This window comes from Zootermopsis nevadensis, unplaced genomic scaffold (genome assembly GCF_977971745.1).
Source record: "Zootermopsis nevadensis isolate Lab colony 2312 unplaced genomic scaffold, Znev_1.0 Znev_ptg000017l, whole genome shotgun sequence".
Lineage (NCBI taxonomy): Eukaryota > Metazoa > Arthropoda > Insecta > Blattodea > Termopsidae > Zootermopsis > Zootermopsis nevadensis.
Genome location: NW_028259149.1, coordinates 6612783 through 6632380, shown reverse-complemented (window position 1 = coordinate 6632380; position 19598 = coordinate 6612783). Strand labels below are relative to the sequence as shown.

At 39.4% G+C, this 19598-nt stretch overlaps 1 protein-coding gene and 1 long non-coding RNA gene across 4 annotated transcripts in view; one reads left to right on the top strand and one right to left on the bottom strand.

The window, feature by feature from the left end:
* LOC110834473 (glutamate receptor ionotropic, NMDA 2B) overlaps positions 1-19598 on the top strand; it is an 80829-nt gene that overhangs the window by 20288 nt on the left and 40943 nt on the right. For all 3 annotated transcript variants that reach the window (XM_087350252.1, XM_087350253.1, XM_087350251.1), the window contains exons 3-4: positions 12468-12646; positions 13206-13393. In XM_087350252.1, the coding sequence (XP_087206378.1) occupies positions 12468-12646; positions 13206-13393 (367 nt within the window). The remainder of the gene's footprint in view (positions 1-12467; positions 12647-13205; positions 13394-19598) is intronic.
* Positions 2791-19598, bottom strand: part of LOC147873633 (uncharacterized) — a 61245-nt gene continuing 44437 nt past the window's right edge. The window contains exons 2-3 of the long non-coding RNA XR_015535474.1: positions 18681-18807; positions 2791-5592 (exon numbers count right to left, since the gene is read on the bottom strand). This is a non-coding gene — a long non-coding RNA (uncharacterized LOC147873633). The remainder of the gene's footprint in view (positions 5593-18680; positions 18808-19598) is intronic.

Here is a 19598-nt window from a genome sequence, read left to right as displayed (position 1 = left end):
AAAAAAAAAAAAGGGGGGGGAACGCAGGAGAGAAGGAACATGCTGATGATGAAAAAGACACAAAACTTTGATTATAAAGAGCTTTTGAATTTCCTTTCCCGATCCTACGATTTGCTGATTATTTTACTTATATTTTAGTTTCAGTTTCACGTATTTCTCAGTTTTCTTGAACATGCCTGCGCTCTGCCACTAAGAGACGCGTCTCTTGAGATAACAGAAGGAGAAGAAATATAAAAATGTGTTGAAGGCAGCTGCAAGAAACAGGCTCGGGCCGCAATCATCTGGTCAAAGAAGGTTTCTTCTCGCACCTTAACCCACTCCATTTATTTTATTTATTCGCGGATTATTTAACGACACTATCAATAATTGGATGACTGTCTTCTGGGTTGCAGCGCCGTGGTGAGTTATTGCCCTGATGATGAAGGCAGCAAGGGCTTCTGAAATGTCAATCAATTTTACGAGATTTCACGGCGCTACGACCCAGAAGACAGCAATCTTCACGTTCACAACCGTGGAAACCTCAGATCTTACCGACGTTAGTGCCTCAGACCTCGCAGATGACAGGACGATTAATGAATAATGAACTGGAAAGAACTTTTCCTAATTCATTTGTCTGGAGGAATGAGATAATCCACGAAAGACCTCAGTTCCTATAACTGGTCTCCGGGCTGAGATTCAAACCAAGACCTTCTCGGATATAAAGAAGGAGTAGTGCCCACTCAGTCGCTACTTCCGGTCATGTACCTCTATAACACATTATTTCAACTATTACCAGAAGAACTGATTACTATAGTGATCACGGGCTTCTTGTGAGCATGGTGAATACGACTGTCAACTATTATATTCCACTTTCCACTGTTCTTTCTTATTCAATTGCTGTTATCGTTCCACGTCATTTCTCCAATATTCTTCAAAATAAAGTTCCCATAAATCCAAATATCGTTATGTTTGGTTTCTGTAGTCATTTTTATCTTGAAAAACTACATTTTATGGATGACTCAAGAAAAAATCTTTATGAAGCGATGGATATTTAGATTTTGTACGTGCTTTACGACTCCGGCCCTGCACGTTCCGGTTTAAAGTAAGGAAATAAAAGCAATAGTCCTGTTTGTCAGTTTATACTGTCTGTGATACCAAATCTTTGTAACTTCCTGAATATAAACCATCAGGAACAAGAAACATGCCACATCCATAGATAATATTTTCCGGTCACGAATTTCGCGTCTTATAAATGTGACCAGGCAATGTTCGAATCTTGATAAGAATAATACACGTTTGTTTGGAACAGCGGATTGATACAGCACGGTTCAAGTTTTGTTCAATGTAGACTCGAATGTAATTTACGGTTTGTGAAACTTTAGAAGAGAAACACGCGTTAAACAAGTTCTTTAAATTTGGTTTGAATGGGAAGTGTGTTTTTGTGTGTTGTTAGTAACAATAATAAAATACCAGTCTGTAAACTCCGTGAGAGTGAAATTTACAACGTACGAGCTCTGTGAAAATTTTAAAAATACAAATATTTAAACTGTTGGAAAAAGAACTATATCAGAAGATTAAAACGAAGCTGTGCAATTGAGAAAACCCACGTAAAACCTCAGAACAGCCGGCGTTCCGACCGGGATTAAAACCAGTGACCGCTCGAGGTAGGAGTGCCAACCACTATACCGCATTATTTGTTTGTAAACATTGTTGGGAGATGAAGCAAAACGCAATTTACCTGCAATTGGATGCTAACCACAGGTCATGGTGCAAATTTGTTTGCTCTGAATATCATGAAAATGCTCTTTTACATTTGCTCTTTCAATTACTGAAAATTAGGTAAGAGTAACAGAATGTACGAAAAGTTGTTTTATGAACTTAATCGACAGTTAACACTGTATTTCATCACTACGGTGATTTCACGTAATAATGGGCATCGTGGTAAAGAATCACATCAATATAATCCTGTTAAGTACGGCACTACAATCAGAATTAGAAGTTGAAGCATTGCAGACCATGTGCGACGTCAAATCACGTTACAGGACCAACTGTAGCATTCAAATTAAAACGTGACTTCAAAGCGTTCAGATCAGCTTGGACCGCTGAAACTTGGCGTTCTAGGCTCTGTTCGCCCGGGAATCGAAACCAGCGAATACATGTGCGTGTATATTATAATAATTAGTTGCTCCTCTGACACACTGAGTTTTTACTAACTTCATGGATCAGAGATGTTCTTGGGAAGCTAAAATTCGCTCAACTAGACAAGGAATTACCCATTATGGAACCCAAAGGACCGATGCAGTGTCCACAATGCCAGTGAATCGTACCATATGCATGTCATCTAATACTTAAAATATTACGGAACTACACTAACAAATGAGGATTACATATACTCCTAATATAATTTCCAATGTCCGTCACGCTTGACTGTACGAATGCAATGTTCGTGTAATGTGGGAAATATTGAAATAATGTTCTGACGGTGGCTAAAACACAACGGAAGTTATAGTGACACCTACGGTACAATCTGGCGAGTCTGTGTTCGGTGGGAGTCCGGAGTCTGGTCTGTTTGGCAAAAATCTGGCTCGAGTCTCCGTGAAAACGTTTTCACAGTTCAGTTTATAAGGAAATCTTATAAATGTGTACTCTGAATGGAATTTGCTAGGATAATGCTGCAGTAAACTGCATTACTGTCCAACACAAAAAACCTTCATTCTCTTCAACCTTGGTGGATCAAACTAGGCTAGTACAATTATACTGTTAGCAAAATGTAGAATTAGGTAATGAATGCTAAAGGCAGATAGTACAAAATACAAGTGCCACATTATTATTTATTCGTTGCATTTAGGTCTACATGGAAATAACAGATCAAATCCATCACTTTCAAATCAGTTCTCGTATTTTGTCTTGAACATTTCAAATACGAATACTGCTTAAATTAATACAAAGTATAATCCTTGTGACGATGGCTTCTTCTGGGATTTTGAGTCATACAGTCTGGTAGAAGTTTACCAACGTTTCAGAAGTCCTTAGTGTCTCTGTCATCAGGGCGATGAAGGCAGAAAGGGCCTCTGAAACGTCGGTAAACGTCCACTAGACTATACTATGCTACAAATCAGAATACAGCCATATTCGGATTTACCGTCGTCAAAACCCCAAATCCACATTATAATCCTTGTGTTTGTGTTTCAAAGCACGGTATTAGTGCTTATGTCTCACTCGTTTGTTAATTTTCAGTAGTGTTTCTTCATAAATATATGTAACTTTACAAGCAGAAATTAAATGCAGATATGCCTACTGGTAGTCCTTAATTTAACCCAAATCACACTTTAAATTTACGACAACATCTTCTGGTTATTTCGATACAGGATACACAATTGTGCATATTAGAAATTAATCGAAGCACGTTTTACGTAATTAAACACACAACAAACCACTGAAACTAGCAAAATTAATAAAACTTCAACTACCTCAATTAAACGTAATTCAGCTCGCAGAAAAAGCTTTGAAACTCATATACATTACTCCCTGGAAATTGAAATATGGTTGTAAAACACGATGAATGTTTCTGCATTAATAAATAGCGGAATAACAAGGTGGTTATAATTAGTAAGAATTTAACTACATCTGCTGAAAACTGTAGATTATTTTCACAGTACACTGCACTTTATTCACAGCATCTAATGGGCTAGATAAAAATGTGTGACAACACTATTATATTATGTACACTCTGTACAAATTTAATGTAGGCTTACGTGGTGGAGTTAATGATTGATTGACTGGTAGATCGCCCATCCATGTGTTCCATATCAAAAATTTCCAAAATGTTTTCCATGAAATTTGGTACTGGGCTGGTGAAAACTAGAATCTGTCGGGGGAATTTGATTTTGCTTCACATTGGTCCATTACAGGCATATCCTCGACTTTACATGAAATCGAATTATACATTATCGAAGTCCTAAAAGAAGAGGCTCACTGTAGAAACAATTGTTTACTACCATCAATAATAATGTCATTACAATCTGGAACTAACATGTGGTAAATATTTAAGTGGCAAATAAAAAAAAAACAATATGAATCTTGACTAATAAACCCGCAGAATCTCAAAACGTTCGTGTCAACGGCCAGCTGACATCACGAGTCATGGTTCTTACTGGACAACATCCATTGTCAAAATAGAACTATAAAAATGCATATAATGCAAATGACTATGCAACTAATTAACTCCCCGTAGCAAGGTGCTTCTTCAGAAGATAGTACACTCAGATAGTCAAGAAATTTCCAGCATTTTATCGAATCCAAAATTTAATTTCCGTGTTCATAAGAACCCGCCGTCGGTTCCTATACTGAGCCAGTTGAATCCAGTCAACAAAATCCAACTATATATCCTTAATATCGACTTTAATATACTTCCATCTACATTTCGGACATCTGAGTGGTCTATTTTTTCATGCCTTCCAACCAACAGATTATGGTCCTGCTCATTATGTAAATGTTCAATCAGTAACCCTGTTCAAACATGGAATGTAATGGAGACAAATTCCAGTTTCTACCATGGAAGAGCAAGTTTTGATTTTTATTCAACGCATCTCTTCAAGTCCAATTAATGTGAACAAAATGACTTTACAGCAGGACAGGAAATTGAATCTCGTTGCTATGCGACTTCGGTGCCCCTGAGGAGGGGTTGGGTTGGGTTCGGTTGGGAGGGGCGGGGGGGACCCTTAAATCATGAAGTGGTGGACAGTATTCGACCTCCCCACACGGCTAGTCATGCGCTGCCAGGCATTTGGTTCTGATTATTTGGAATATCGTTTCCACACACTATTAACTAATTCCTCTCATGACATCATTTCACTGCGTTCTGACCAATGCACTATAAAAGTGGATTAAAACTACGATGTTCAGTTATGTGTACTATCCTATGTTTCAAAATGTTTCGCAGTTCGGACGGCAATATTTTAAAAATTATGACGTAGTGATGACTTCCAGTGATCTAGCGTCCTTCCATGTGAACTTCGTGCAAAATGTGAACAATATTTAACAGTTGGGGAAATTTAAAATTGCATTTGTCAATAGATACTATTATGGCGACCAAAACTAGGATTAACTGGGAGGGGAACATGACAGGCACGGGGAAAATGAGAAATTATTACAAAATTTTTGCCGAAAACCTGAGGGGAAGAGTCCACTTGGGAGACCTAGACATAGATGAGAGAATAATATTAAAATAGCATTTAAAACAAACAAGAAATGAGAATATGAACAGAATTCTTCTGGCTCAGAACAGGAATCAGTGGTGAGCTTCTATTAGCACATTTTTGGTTGGAAAGCCTGAGAGTAAGATATCACTGGGAGGATATTATTAAAATGGACCTTAAGGATAGGTGTGGAGTTGATTCATCTGGCTCTAGAAGAACTCCTCTCCGTGCAGTCAAGTCGCATACAACCGACACCCGCGCGAAACAGCATGAACTCGTTCCGGTCACCAGCGATACGACGTGGGTGTACAGGCAAAGTCAGCCAGTGATCTGTATGAAACACAGCACCTCTTTTCCAATCATTGACGCTACCGCCAGCGATTGTTCCTACACTTCTAGGTAACACGATCACGTCCTGAAAAGAAAACGATCAGGTTTTGAAAATGACAGATGATTGTTGAATCCCAAGTGGTAACACACTGTTCAGCGACTTGCACGCCATGATGTCAGATGAATCGTCCACACCCCCATACCACCCACTTTAATAGCTTACTTCCTTCCATGCCTACGATTTCCAACGGAACTCTTCCTACCAGGCTTTCCAACTAATATTTTGTTCGCATTTCTCATGTCACCTACCTCATTCTCCGTGATGTGATTATCCTAAAAGTATCTAATGAAAAGCACTGGGAGACAAGAAACATATAGCCAGGAACACGAGAATAACATAATAGGCGCATATGCACAATTCAAATGCGCCTAAAATGGATGTAAGGAAGACAGAGAGGACGAAACAACGGGAAAAGAACGAAGAAAGGAAGAAAGAAATAAACAAAATGGAGAAGTAGAACTGGATCCACCGATTATGGCCGCTGATCTTGTAGGGAGTGCCCAGTATGCGGGCCTCTCAAAGAAGGAAGGAGTTTCCGTCGGTCAGTACAGTCTGTGTGAGTGCAGCAGTGATGAAGCCTGATAATGTTGTCTAGTGACTGTGCTGTGTTAAGAACATGCCACCTGTTCGCTGCAATCTCCTTTCTGGTCATTGATAACGCCTCGTATCACAGACAAACCACCGACGTCTTAATCAAAGAAGGACGAAATGAAAACCTGGCTACTGGAAATAAACATCCGATTTTGTGACAACGTGTTGGAAGCTCAACTGTACGATTTAATCAAATTAAATAAGTCAAAGCACAAATATTATTTGATTGAACAGATTTCAGCAGACAAAGAACGTACTGTGCTGAGACTTCCGCCGTACCACCTCGATTTAAACCCCATTGAACTTATTTGGGCAGATGCAAAACAATGGGTTGCAAGCAAGAACACAACATTTAAAATTAAGAACTTTGAGCATCTGTGTCGAAAGAGATTCGAAGAAATTGGGCAAGAGGAATGGGATAATGTATGAGAGCATGTGGAAAAACTGGAACAAATTTTATATGAGCAAGAAGGCATAATCGAAGACGCTATTGAACGTATTATAATTGAAGATAATGGAGTGAACAGCAGCAGCGGAAGTGATGAATCGAGAGATATGTCAGAAGGCGATGGTCATTGAGGAGTGGAAGAATTGGAAGAGGACCGAAGAGTTGTGAAGAAGATAAAAACATCTAATACTCTCTGCAGTGTTAATTTTCTAATGATGTGTTGTGTAGTGAAATCGACTTTCCTGTGTTACATACCGTAGTGATATTTTATTTGGAGTGTACTGTACGCGGCCTGCTGCCATCCCTTCCAGCAAACTTCTGGTCACTGACTCGCTCCGAGGTTCCAATTCACAAAGTTCATTGGCCAAAAACGCTGAAACGCAGTATATGATATCATAACTGTTTTCGAGGAACACAACTGGACCTAACAAGAGGCGGAAGTACCAGAGCGGTCGTCAGCAAACTGCATGCTTCAACACAAAGAGCGGAGCACAGGCGAATGAAGACGGCTCAGAACTCGCTGCGTAACAAGGCTACCAACGCTCTACTGGTGGCATATATTCGCGCGATAAGGAGCGGGGGGGGGGGGGGGGAAGACCTCTTGTGACCGTGAAGCCTGCAATTTGGCGACGGCTGCTTTTAATGTCACACCACAACCCTGCCTTCGTACCTAACACGTAAACAGCGCAGTGCCGTTTCGCCTTAATGCCTTGTGGCGGGCCATTCAATTACCTTTCATATCAGTATTACACTTGAGGAGTGTTTCGGATTATTAATGTGTGTACTGCTAGGAAACTGGGACAGACGAGTCACAGAGCTAATTAACACGTAAGCTACCTAAAATAACCACTGACGCCCTGCGGAAATGTACGTTCACTTCCATTAACTAAAGGGCTATGTCAACAAGCCGTTCAAGAGGTAAGATGCTCATGCGGCTGGCGCCAGTACCTTTGCCGTTCTTTAAAGCGTTCATTGTCGCTTAAACAAAGGGGTCGATAATTCGAATGTCTTTGGTAAGCGTCGGTTCATTATACTGATAGTACGATGGGTAGTCCATTTCATTAGAGACAGACAAAATGTTTCCAGTTAACTGAGGTCGTAGGTGCTCTCAGCGGTAAAGATTTAGACTATGGTCTTCTGGGAGGATAAGATTAAAGAGAAGCCGTAAGGAAAATGGGTGGATTGAAGACGACTGAATTTATCTGTTTTAAGTCAAGGATCATTGGCGGGATGTTGTGAACACAATAAATCTTCGGGCTCTATAAAATGCGGGAATTTTATATATTTATGTTTTTACCAGCTGCGTGATTATTAGCTTCTTAAAGACTCTACTCCGTGAAGTCAATCATCATATATGGATGAGTGTGTGTATGCATGTACAGAGTGTACTATTTTAAAAGTAACCCAACAGTCACGTATTATGGTCTATAAATTAAATCATAATTTGGTCCACCCCCGTGTAATACTCTCTCTCTCTTTTTCTCTGTCACCTTGGATGCTAGGCCGATGCGCAAAAGCTATGCAGGTGCAAAAATGGCGTATTCAAAGTAGAACGTGTGTTCATTCTCGAGCATTACTTCTCATCGAAATCGTTTGCTGCTGCTTGTAATGTGTTTAGCAATCCTTATCTTGACAAGGACGTACAGACCAAGACAAGAAATACACCAACTAGTATCAAAATTTCGGGACAGAATAATCGCTTGTGTGTCTTCGAGAAGATGATGGACATCTGCTGAAAAGTTTTATGATGTTTCTAATTAAAATAAGCATTTGCTTGTTATATTTATATGACCAAATCTTATATAAGTAGTCTACTCTTATAGTTACGTTTCAGTTGCAAGTGGAACACTATGTATCCATATTCATACGTTAAGTACCTAGACACAGGACTAATGTTGGAAGCGATGTTAAATAGTGTGTGGGTGGGTGGATGGGTGAGGGTATGAGTAAATGAATGACTGGATTAATGGGCAAGTGACAGAGTGTACCTGAATTTCAGTCCATTTGCCATTGTCAAATTTAAGAGTGGCTGATCCCAAACCAGAGCGCGTTCAGTCTGTGTTTTGATTACGGCAGAGTGGGCCGACAGAGATGTGGTGTATGAAGGGCGATGACAGGGTCTGAGCTTCCCAAGTCCATTAGTTCACGGCGCAGCGAAGTGATGAACTGCGAGGAATAAGGGAATAAGGCGACGTACGTATCTTGTTGCATAGCACAGAGAACTGTTTTAACGTCAGAACAACTGCAAATGTTCATGGAAGATGAATTATAATTTCAACATTCACATTTCACGTATGAAAATTAAGGGCATTGTTTTTTTAACTAAATGTTTAATTTACAAGTAGATTAGAAGGTATCATCGACAAGCCAAAATCAGTGTAAATATGTATTTATAGATCCAGTTCCTACTGCAAAGAAAATACACTTCTCCACCGGAAAGATCAATTCGTTGATGTATAAGGAAATGATCGCTGTCTAAACTGAGAATCATACGAACACCATTAATCCACTCTGTAGACAAAACACAAAATACTCACAAAACAAAAAAAGACATGCATGTTACAGATATTTTAATGTAATTTTCATCATTGGTGTATGTGATTTAGTAAAAAGTAATTATTTCGTCGATGTCATCCAGAAAAGCAAAAATCTGTTGTCCAGAGAAATTAATGTGTCTAGCCGGAATTTTCTTACGCTTCCATTAACTGTCTTAAATTGTTTAATCCCGATATTTTTCTTCCTTAATTACTCAATTTGTTTTCACTCTTCTTTTATCAAACATTTTTGGACGCATTCTCACGTGTGTAAAAGTGCAGTGCATTTCTAATAGGTAAGAGCCGTGGATGACGAACTGGGACGGACGATTGATGAAGATGTCCTAACCTACTGAAAAGTAATGCCAGGGAAATTTCCTGGAAACACTTGAGTAAAAAACAGGAAACACCAGTCACAGTAGTTGACTGATGGGACGAGAATCAAATCGGTTAGTTCTGGAATACGAAAGATTTCTGATCACTGGACCATGAATTGCGATCGCAGTGTGTTCTCAGTTGACATTTCGCAAGCTTATAATGACAGATGACATTAATATAGAAGCCGAAATTTAGTCCTGAAAGAAAAATATTCTTACTGCAACAAAATTAAAACTAGAAAAGTAAACTGAATGATGTATAACATGGGAATTTAATGATAACGTAACATTAATTTGAATTTGTATGCAAAACGGGGAAAAAGGAATTAAGACGAAAGGAAAGAAGGGTACTTTATAAGGCTGTAGCTGTCTTCAGGTTGTTATGAGGAAGACGAAACTCCTAAGAGCGTTTAAGTCTCTTCAAGTAATGAGGGAAAACATTAAAACAGGAATCAAGAAGCGCTCAACTGATGATGATGCAGAAGATTACAGATATAAACGGTGCACGAATTTAAATATAAAGAAGAAAAGCAAGAGAATTTTAATTTATCAACAAAGGCCAAAAAAGGCAAATATAAATAGCAAGATCATTCGAAGTCGTTTGGCGTAACGCGTTACGAGGCAATACAGATAATTAACTACGTTGCAAAGTAACGTGATAAATTTCCTTTTTTAACGGGGGGGGGGGGGGGGCTAGTGCGGGCTCAGGCGGAGAAGCAGCACCCTTCCCCGTCAAGTCGCAGTAACGCCCGAGTTTCTTTCACGGCTGCGCCGTCTACGAAACTCGGTGTCATCCTCTTGCAGCACACTGTGTTGGACGATCATGTTCAAGGAACTTTTAGATAACATCCTGCAATATTCGAGTTTCTGATAAAAATGTAGGCGATTTTTTCCGTAATGATTCAGCGCCTTTATCTTCTGTCGCGAGGAGACAACAGACACAAATATGGCTTGTAGTTCTCCGAGGTGCTCAGATTTATCGTGGAGTCTTCTGGGTATCGCACCGTATCAAAATAGCAAAACGTGCATACATTTCGGAGAAAGAGATCAAATTTCTCAGAAACGTCGGTATATTTTATCGTTTCGGACAAGCTTCTACTTTCGGAAGATTCTACAACGATAATTAACAGGTTATTTTATAACTGCACAGGTTACACAGAGCCATAAGGGCCAACAACAGGATCTCTAAGGTTGATGAGATAAGGATTTGGAAGGAGGAAGTCGTGACTTACTTTAAAATACAACCACCCGCTTTTCTGGAGGGAATTATGAAACTCACAAGGCTTTACATGTTCCGCGCAAAACATTCTCCGTTATTTTACCACCCTAATAATTTACTATTTGGTTAAGCGTAAGATTTATAAAGTTTCTCATTACACAATTTACTGTAGTCCACCTGTATCACGTGAGTAAGAGCTGCTAAAAATATCTCCTAAGAAATGTTTGTCCATTTCCTCGGAGTTCAACGCACAAATGCATATTAGGTGTGGAAATAAATGTTCGTACTGAATAATAACGCAAGATTAAAACGTAATCCCTGCTTTTGTGGGTATTATTTCAAATTTCAGAGAGTACAGTTTATCACACTGTGTGAAAGTAGTCAAAAGAGGAGCTGAAGAGGACTTTTCTGTAACAAGAAGAGACTAATGAACATCAGACAATGTTATCACATCAACTAAGGTGATGAAGCCAGATGCGGTAAGATTATTCCTTGCTGTATGATCCGGATTTTAAAACCAATTAAAAGATATTATCGTCTATAAATCTCTTTAAAGAAAAAAAAAGATTTTTATTGTTGTTTGCTTTACATTAAGGATCTTTAGTAAAATATTTTTAAAACTGATGACATCGGCAGTTAAATTTCTCAGTTTATTCCTCACTTCCTTTCAGTGTTCAACCAAAACACGGCCTTATCTACAATCACAATTACACCCCAAACAAGGCGAATGGTTATGCGGCGAGAAATGGAACTAGTGATCTGACTGTTATATTTATTAGCCAGACGCAGACATCAGCGCTCTCACGCAGATAACCACCGGCCTTCCTCGGAGTATACCAATGTTATAAGGAGACTATTTATATTCCTTGTGTGCGGTTTTTACGATACAATTTCCATCTACATTCCCTAAAATAATCTGGATATGTTCCGTCAGCAGAATACAAAATTAGCCGACATAAAACCACGTGAAATACAAATCCTGACTTTTCTGTTCAGCCGCTCCGGAGTTCCATGAGAGACGGAACATTATGAATGTATGGTGAGAGAGAGAGAGAAAGAGAAGTAAGTAACATTTAAATGATTTTATACGCCACAGCGAGTGAAATAGAGAAGACAAAGACGAGCGGAAACTGAAACGAAGGATATCAACAGAGAAGGAGCAGACTAAATCCTTTGTCTCAAGCAGACATGACGGCGATGTCTTTGTTCAAAGTTCACAACAGCTCGAGCTTTCGGCGTATGGTTTGTTTATAAAATACGCTAGCGTTTTTAGTGAAATTGTAAGCCCTCGTACGTTTAACATTTATAATTTAAGCATAAACTTAATGACCAAACCATAATACTCCGTGTATTCGCCACGTTATTTCCGATCTTTTAAAATAATTATTCCAATAAATATTTCTTACACCTTTGAATTTATCACCATACAAAAATGAATTGCCCTACATAAAACGACGCTAGATTAGCTTCCACCACAGAACTTCGCCCAACATCTATGTAGGTTTCGTTAACAACAGGGAGATAGTGCTCTATGTATATTTCGTTACAGAATCTATGAAAAGTGTTTAGGAAATATCGCTTTACAGTCGTTATAAAATCTTATAAGTGGCTAATAACACTTCTCGAAACAATTTTTCCTGCTCATTATTCAACGTTCATTCTATACTCATTAACATCACCATTATTAAAAATAGGCTAAGAAACAAACGATTTTTCTGTTCTTGTTTCAGAAATTCTCAACAACTTGTGCAAAGTGTTTATTGCCAGCAACGTCTCCGCCATCTTGTTTCTGACTAATTATGAAGCATATGGGAGAGAAACTGCGTCTGCGCAGTACTTTCTGCAACTTGCTGGTTACCTAGGCATCCCTGTCATAGCTTGGAACGCGGACAATTCAGGTCTAGAAAGGGTAAGAATATTTCATATGTCAGTACTACTCCTTTAAAACGAAACACTCGATAGGTTAGGTTCAATTTGATATTTTCAAGCTACTAAAATTGTTTCACACTTTTGTTCCTTGAAATATCCCCCCCCCCCCCCCTCTATTTAAACACGTTTGTTATGAAATCTCATAAAATAATTTGGGCCTAAGTGAGATGTAGTAACAACCAGAAATGTTTCATAACGTGAAGCTTTGTAACGTATATCTTCACTCCGTATTCGTAGGGTAACAAAATAAAGTGTGAGGAGTGGGTATCAAATCTGTGATCGAACTGTGAGCTTCTGCTGACAGTGGATACTCCAACGTATCGGATGAACATATTGGAATCCTCAGCCCTGAAGATGGAAGCAATATGTTCCTTTGTTATTTACTTACACGTTTAAGCAGTTTTATAACCTAGAATACCAACGTCGACACAGAATATTCTAATGCGATGATAATGTAGTTCTATTTTCCAGAAACTTAAAGTGTGCTTCTTGTGTTACATATTTCGTCTGTCAAGAATAACTGAACATTTGTTTTTCAGAGGGGGTCTCAGCTGACTCTCCAGCTGCAAATGGCGCCGTCTTTAGAGCATCAGACGGCTGCCATGTTGAGTATTCTGGAGAGATACAAGTGGCATCAGTTCTCTGTCGTCACAAGCCAGATAGCAGGACACGACGACTTCATACAGGCAGTTCGAGAACGTGTGATGCAGATCCAGTCGCACTTCAAGTAAGTAACAGCAAACCAAGACCCAGAGCGAGAAACTTAAGACGCCTGTTTCTTTAAAATTATCAAATGCACACACAAACGCATGTATGCATATAGGTGTGCGAACTGCTCTGACCAATCAGCACATTATCACACCCTCGAGCCTAACTTAGAGACTTTATATCTCAACCTGCACTTGGGCTGGTCTCGGAATAAGGGTAGTTTACTTTAGTTTAATTTACATACAGATCCGGTATAAAGTTAAACGAAACTGTCACTTCCCGGCTGGAAGTGCATGACTCACCGCTAAGTGCTACAGAGTTTTCCCAACACGAGTCAAGTATCGCACTACAAAAACAATGCAGTAAACTTACGTACATTATAGCAGCTCCTGGCGGTTGCCGAGAACTGACAGTTGCGTTCAACATTATAAGCTAAAGCACTTTATAGCATAATAAAACTAATTTCTCTTCAGTTAACTAGCAGATTAATTAATGATGTATTAAACTGAACAAAAATGTTTGAGTAACAAATTATATACAGTACGATGAAACTTAATTTGAGAAATCACCTCCTATTAATAAGCAGTTTCAGAATCTTTAATTTACAACCCAACACATTTTGTAAACCTAGTTTCGGTAGCTATCGCCATCTCGATGAATGTCTGCGTACTAAATCCTTCGGACTCTGAGCACTAACAGACCTCATATCTAAGATAATGAAAACCATAATATGAAATACATAAAACTTGCTTACAGAATCAGTACAATGTGGTGGAGAAGAGGTAGATAAAATACGATCCGTCTAAAAATTCAATCCGGCCCTATACAATTTTTATTCCTCGTACATAGTCCAGACAAAGTAGGCCTATTTTAATCTAAAAAGTGTAAATATTTGGGCGAAAACTCAAGTTTTGGTAACTTACTACTACGCATATATGTAATTACTTTCATGCGACCTACTCTACCTGGAACTCAGAATAAGGAGTATAAGCAGACTCTCAAGATTAAATTTAAATCATGTCTTAAGAGCTTAAGAACATCATTCAAATGTTTAGGACATCACCGCTGTAACATTTTATAAATTGCGTCATTAATAAGTAGTGAAAATGTCTAATGTTTCTGAAACGGAGATAGCAAGTTCCTCCAAAACGTCGGATTTCTTTTTACAGTTTCTAAATTCTGCAATATCCACAAGACACCATAATGAATTTTAAATATACACGAAAATATCAAGTATCATAGCAAAAAAAATATTTTTAATTATTTTATATATTATTAAGGTCTGCGATTAATATTTGAGTACAATTTTTTTATCGTGAGGCCGTCCATCCAATATTCACACCGGAACAGTACCATCTGAACCGCGAGTGAAAATAAATCCCTATCCCCATCGGAGCTGAACACTGCCCAAATTACAATAGTTCTCCCACATGAACGCACGAATGTGTGTGGCATACCTAGGCTAAACCAATTGCTTTGGATTCCTCATTGAAGGAATCTGCCTACTCTACTCTATCGTGATTTGAACCAAATCGACCCTCCACAGCAGCTGTTTCCTTCTGTATCAACTTTGCGCCCCCCCCCCCCCCCCCCCCGATTGATTCTTTGTATACCCCTTTGTGCGTGCATCAGTGTGACATGTAACAGCACGCTTTAGGGTTCTCAGCCTAGATAGCGAAGTTATAAATGAGGTCAGTTCACTGAAACGCTGTGGCAGAGTTTTTTTATTTTTATTATTAGTGTTCTGTCTGACGACAGGTCCATATACTATTATGAACAGGATCCTTCCATCCTCTTCAGGTTGTCAGGGACCTGCTCATACATATATATACATTCTTGGCAGATGATCAGAAGTGGTTTGCCATTGCCTTCTTCAGTGTGTGTGAGTGGAGTAATTGTTGGGATGCCACGGAGAAACCGGGGAAGCCCCCGGAGGAAAACTCCGTGATGCCTAGACCACGGCCTTGCCCAACACAAGTTATAAATCTGAGCACCACCGGGAATTGAACCCTGGACCCCAGGCTAGTGTTCTGACCGCTAGACCACCGTACTGAAAATTATAATATATTAGGCCTATTGCTGCAGACACATACATTTTATTTCGTTAGGATTAAATTCAATAACAACTTATCCTCCCATTTAAACTCTATATGCTGCATCCTACCAAATGGTTCCTAGTCGTGAGTACAACACTGCATGAGTTCTCTGATACACGCGCACACAGTTCTCCGCAGTGATTGAAGGGATGCCCTCTAATACCTTCACTTAGATTTAGCATATTTCTATGCTTAATTACTGCCGTCGCCAAAGGCCTAATAATATTTGTAATTCAAACTGTACAGGGTTTAATTAACGTGTCATGAATATGTGTTTTTGGTATCCGGTCTGCTCACTATGAACACATGAACATGTGACGGAATATGTGACGTCTTTTGAGTATAGAGTAAGGATTTTCAAAGCACGGACCGCAGGCTGAATGTAACCAACGCGAAAATTTAGTATTTCCCACGCCTTTGTTCGGTAACATTATTAATAACACATTTCGTTAGTTCTTATTTTACAAAGCTAAAAAAACTGTCAAAAATAAACACGTGTTTTATCCAGTTCTCTTCCTGTGTTGCAAGATTCACTTGGGGTGAGATTACAAAGTATTTATCACTAGACAGTATGCCCGTACGTTTAGTAAACCAGCCTGCACGTATAAATAATATCACGTCATCATGTATGTTGTACTAAGCTTCTTTCAAAATAGGAAATTGTAGAAAAGTTTCAAATTATGTAAAACATGACGAGAGTTCCAGTCAGAGTGGCTTAGTCGTACAGCGATTAGGCTACAGGCTGGGCGACAAGGCTTCGATTCCCATCTGGGCCAGAGATGTCTCTTCGCCGCGGCGTCTATACCAGCTCTGAGTCCCACTCAGAACCAGGGACCGCTTCTCCGGATTAAAGCAGCCGGGGCGAGAAACTGACCACTCACATTCTCCTATTACCGAGGTTAAAAATATGTGGAGGTGTACCTCCACTCCCCCACACGTCTTCATGGCCTGGTGTCTAGTTAAGCATCAGGCAGCTTCTCTCCGGGGGTCCGGGATCGTGCTCAGGTCAGTCCATGTGGGGTTTTTGGTAGAAAAAGTGGAACTGGGGCAGGTTTTTGTCCATCTCAGCATTACGTTATGTTTAAAATTCATATCCGTAATGTTATTTAATTAAAGCTCCTACTCATTCTTGACCCCGGCACTAATGGGGTGACTGGTCAGCGTCAAGCCCCGGCCGCGCTTTACCCCAGGGGAAAGGAACGCCGGTAACCACTGAACAGGGGTCTGGGTGGACCCCAGGGCCGGTCAGGACACGGGCCCCAATCGTCTAACTCGCAGTCAGACGCTACGCTGACAAAGCTACATCAACTCCTTTCGAAACCTTGGAATTCACATAAAAGACTACACAGCATCACTGCCCAAAATACCACAGGCTTAACGGCATATAAATTTCAGTCAATGTTTTTTTTTCAGCGTGGCAATTACAAGCAATCACAGAGCTACTCGCATGTTTATTCAGTGTTATTTAGGCGTTCAACTGTGTATATTATCTTGCAACAGATTGTACTGGTAGTTACACAGTGTGTTGACATACAAAGCGGCATGTTCCCCTGATAATGTAGTGAACGCAACCCCCGTTCTTCTCATAGAAAAACAATGACATCAAACACAGGTAAATAACAGTTATAATGTAATGTTTGTGAGAAAACTGGATAATGTAAAATGTGATTATACACAAAATTATACGCATGAATTCCGTTTAGTCGCAATGTAAAAAAAACATAATTTAAATCTGCACATAAAAATACAGTAATTATGATTACGAAGCCATTTGGCTGCTACCATTATGATAAGAGAAAATGAAAACAACGCAGAATGCAGCGGGTGGCACTTGGAGAAGTTTTAAGCACCACCACCGCCAACAGCAGGAGCACCGATTAAGCTTCCCTGTTCCGCGGTCAATGATCACCGATCTTCCATCTTTCTGTCAGCATCCCTGGCATCTTCTGCTTTCCAGTTGACATTAATGCATCTGAGCAAAACTGGTCTGGAGGGCGTGGTTTGGATACATCTGGCCCAGGATAGAATCCGGTCTGGGGCTCTTGCAAACACGAAAATGAACTGTATTCGCGCCGTGTAATATGGTAAAACTTTACCGACGTTTCAGAGATTCTTACGGCCCTCATCAACGGGGCGATCGCTTAAAAGACAGACGTCCTAAACCTCGCCGAAGTAAAAGCCAGACGTCTCATCTTGCACTCGTCTCGGAAGCTCAAGAAACTTGTAATTCTGTTCATTCGCCAACTGCGCGGTCATGTTCCTGACACAAACCGCAATTCAAAGTCGCTAAGACCTGGCAGCAATCGAGTTTTGAGAGACGATATACTTGAGAATCACCGTAGGGCTAAATACAAGAACAGCGTATTTGCAAACAGGAGTAACATATAAACGTTCAAAGAAAACTGCCGATATAATGACATGTTTGATTACGTCACAAACATTTTAAAACAGTGAAGAGAGTTATTCTTCCAGTGGTATGATGTTCGTAACGAATCTAATAAAAATTCGTCTTTAGTAATTTAAAAAGGTTACTGGATTGGTCATGCAGTTACAAATACGTGGATGCAAGATGAAACCAAGAGGAACATTTTTCAATTAAAAGAAAGATAGACTAGAAATCCTTACGGTAATAATGGTATTTCAATACTTTCACTGTCATTCCAATCTGCAAACCGAAACTGATGCAGAGAAAGTACAGAAGAAGGGAGACAAAACTGAACCCCCGTCTCGATAAATAAAAGTTCCCTTACAACATGATTTGTATCGAACTCACATTCGTTTAATGAGGCACATGTATTCCACTAACACGACGAGAAGACTGAGGTCCTAAGCTCGTATTAACAGAAGTAAAAATTCCTTGTTATGAAACACAGAAACGTCGCTTTTATGTAATTATAATTTTATATTCAAGGAAATCATATTTTTTCCTTCAGAGTTTACTGAATGGATGGAATATATCAGTGCCTAAAGCATACAAGAAGAAAAAGATTATTGTACGTACTTAAAACTCAGTTAGAAACTGAACGAATTTCTATAGCAACTTTGACCAAGGTTCTGCGAAATTTCACTCCTCATTCGTAAAAATTTGTGTTTCGACACCGCAACATTAAACATGTTTTTGTCTAAGATAAATTTTCTCATTTGTGTAGACAGGTCTGCAAAAATGTCACTCTACTAAGTTTAAACAGTAAATAAATAGTCTGTACTTACCACAAGAAATTTCAGGTGGTGAAAAGTTTGTGGATCAATACAGCGCAGCATTCATCTTCTGAATTAGATACATGCCATGGCTCCATCACCGTCAGATTCTCTAAGTATGAAGTTATTTATCGGCAACCTACAACACGAAGAACCTCAATGTCTGAAACCTTGTTGTAACTTAATTAATAACAATACGACTCCATCTAAAACAACAAACTCTCCAAGACAATTCTCAAACACGTAATCAATAAACCAAGAAGAGGCAAATGACATGAAGACCAAACAAAAGGATGTCACGTGAAACGACAGAGAAACGGCAGTAACTGGTGTATAATGTGAAGCTTTACATCGGCTGTTATTAACAAAATCTTCTCGGGCTCTCAGCCGTCAAATGGTTAAAACTTGCCGACGATTCCAGCACCATCTCGGACCTATTCATAGCCCTGAGGATGAGGACAGAGATGGTCCTGGTTCGTTGCTTTTTGAGTTTTGACGCCGTGTATTCTAGTACATGATTATTCACGTACCTTCAGAACTGAAGTGGAGTCGTATTTTTAAACATTAATATATAGTTGTGAATCCTAGTCTAGAAGTCACGTCGCTAGAAAATGAAATATTATTAACTTACACCACAATCCCAAGGTATTTTAATAAAAATAACAATAATATGGCACTGTCGCTTTATGTAGTAAAGATTTATTTTATATGCCCCCCCCCCTCAATTCTTGTGGCCTGGCGGCACAAAACTAGCCGGGCCGAGACATTCAACATTGCTAAGCACGTGCACTGTAAAAAATAAATAGAATAAATAAATTAGTGCCTCAAATTTTCCAAGTCTAATACCCGAAGTGATGTAAGCGTATAGCAGGCGTCAATCAAAAACGCCTTGCACTTGTCTTTCTTATGTCGCTTTTCTCTATCTGCTAT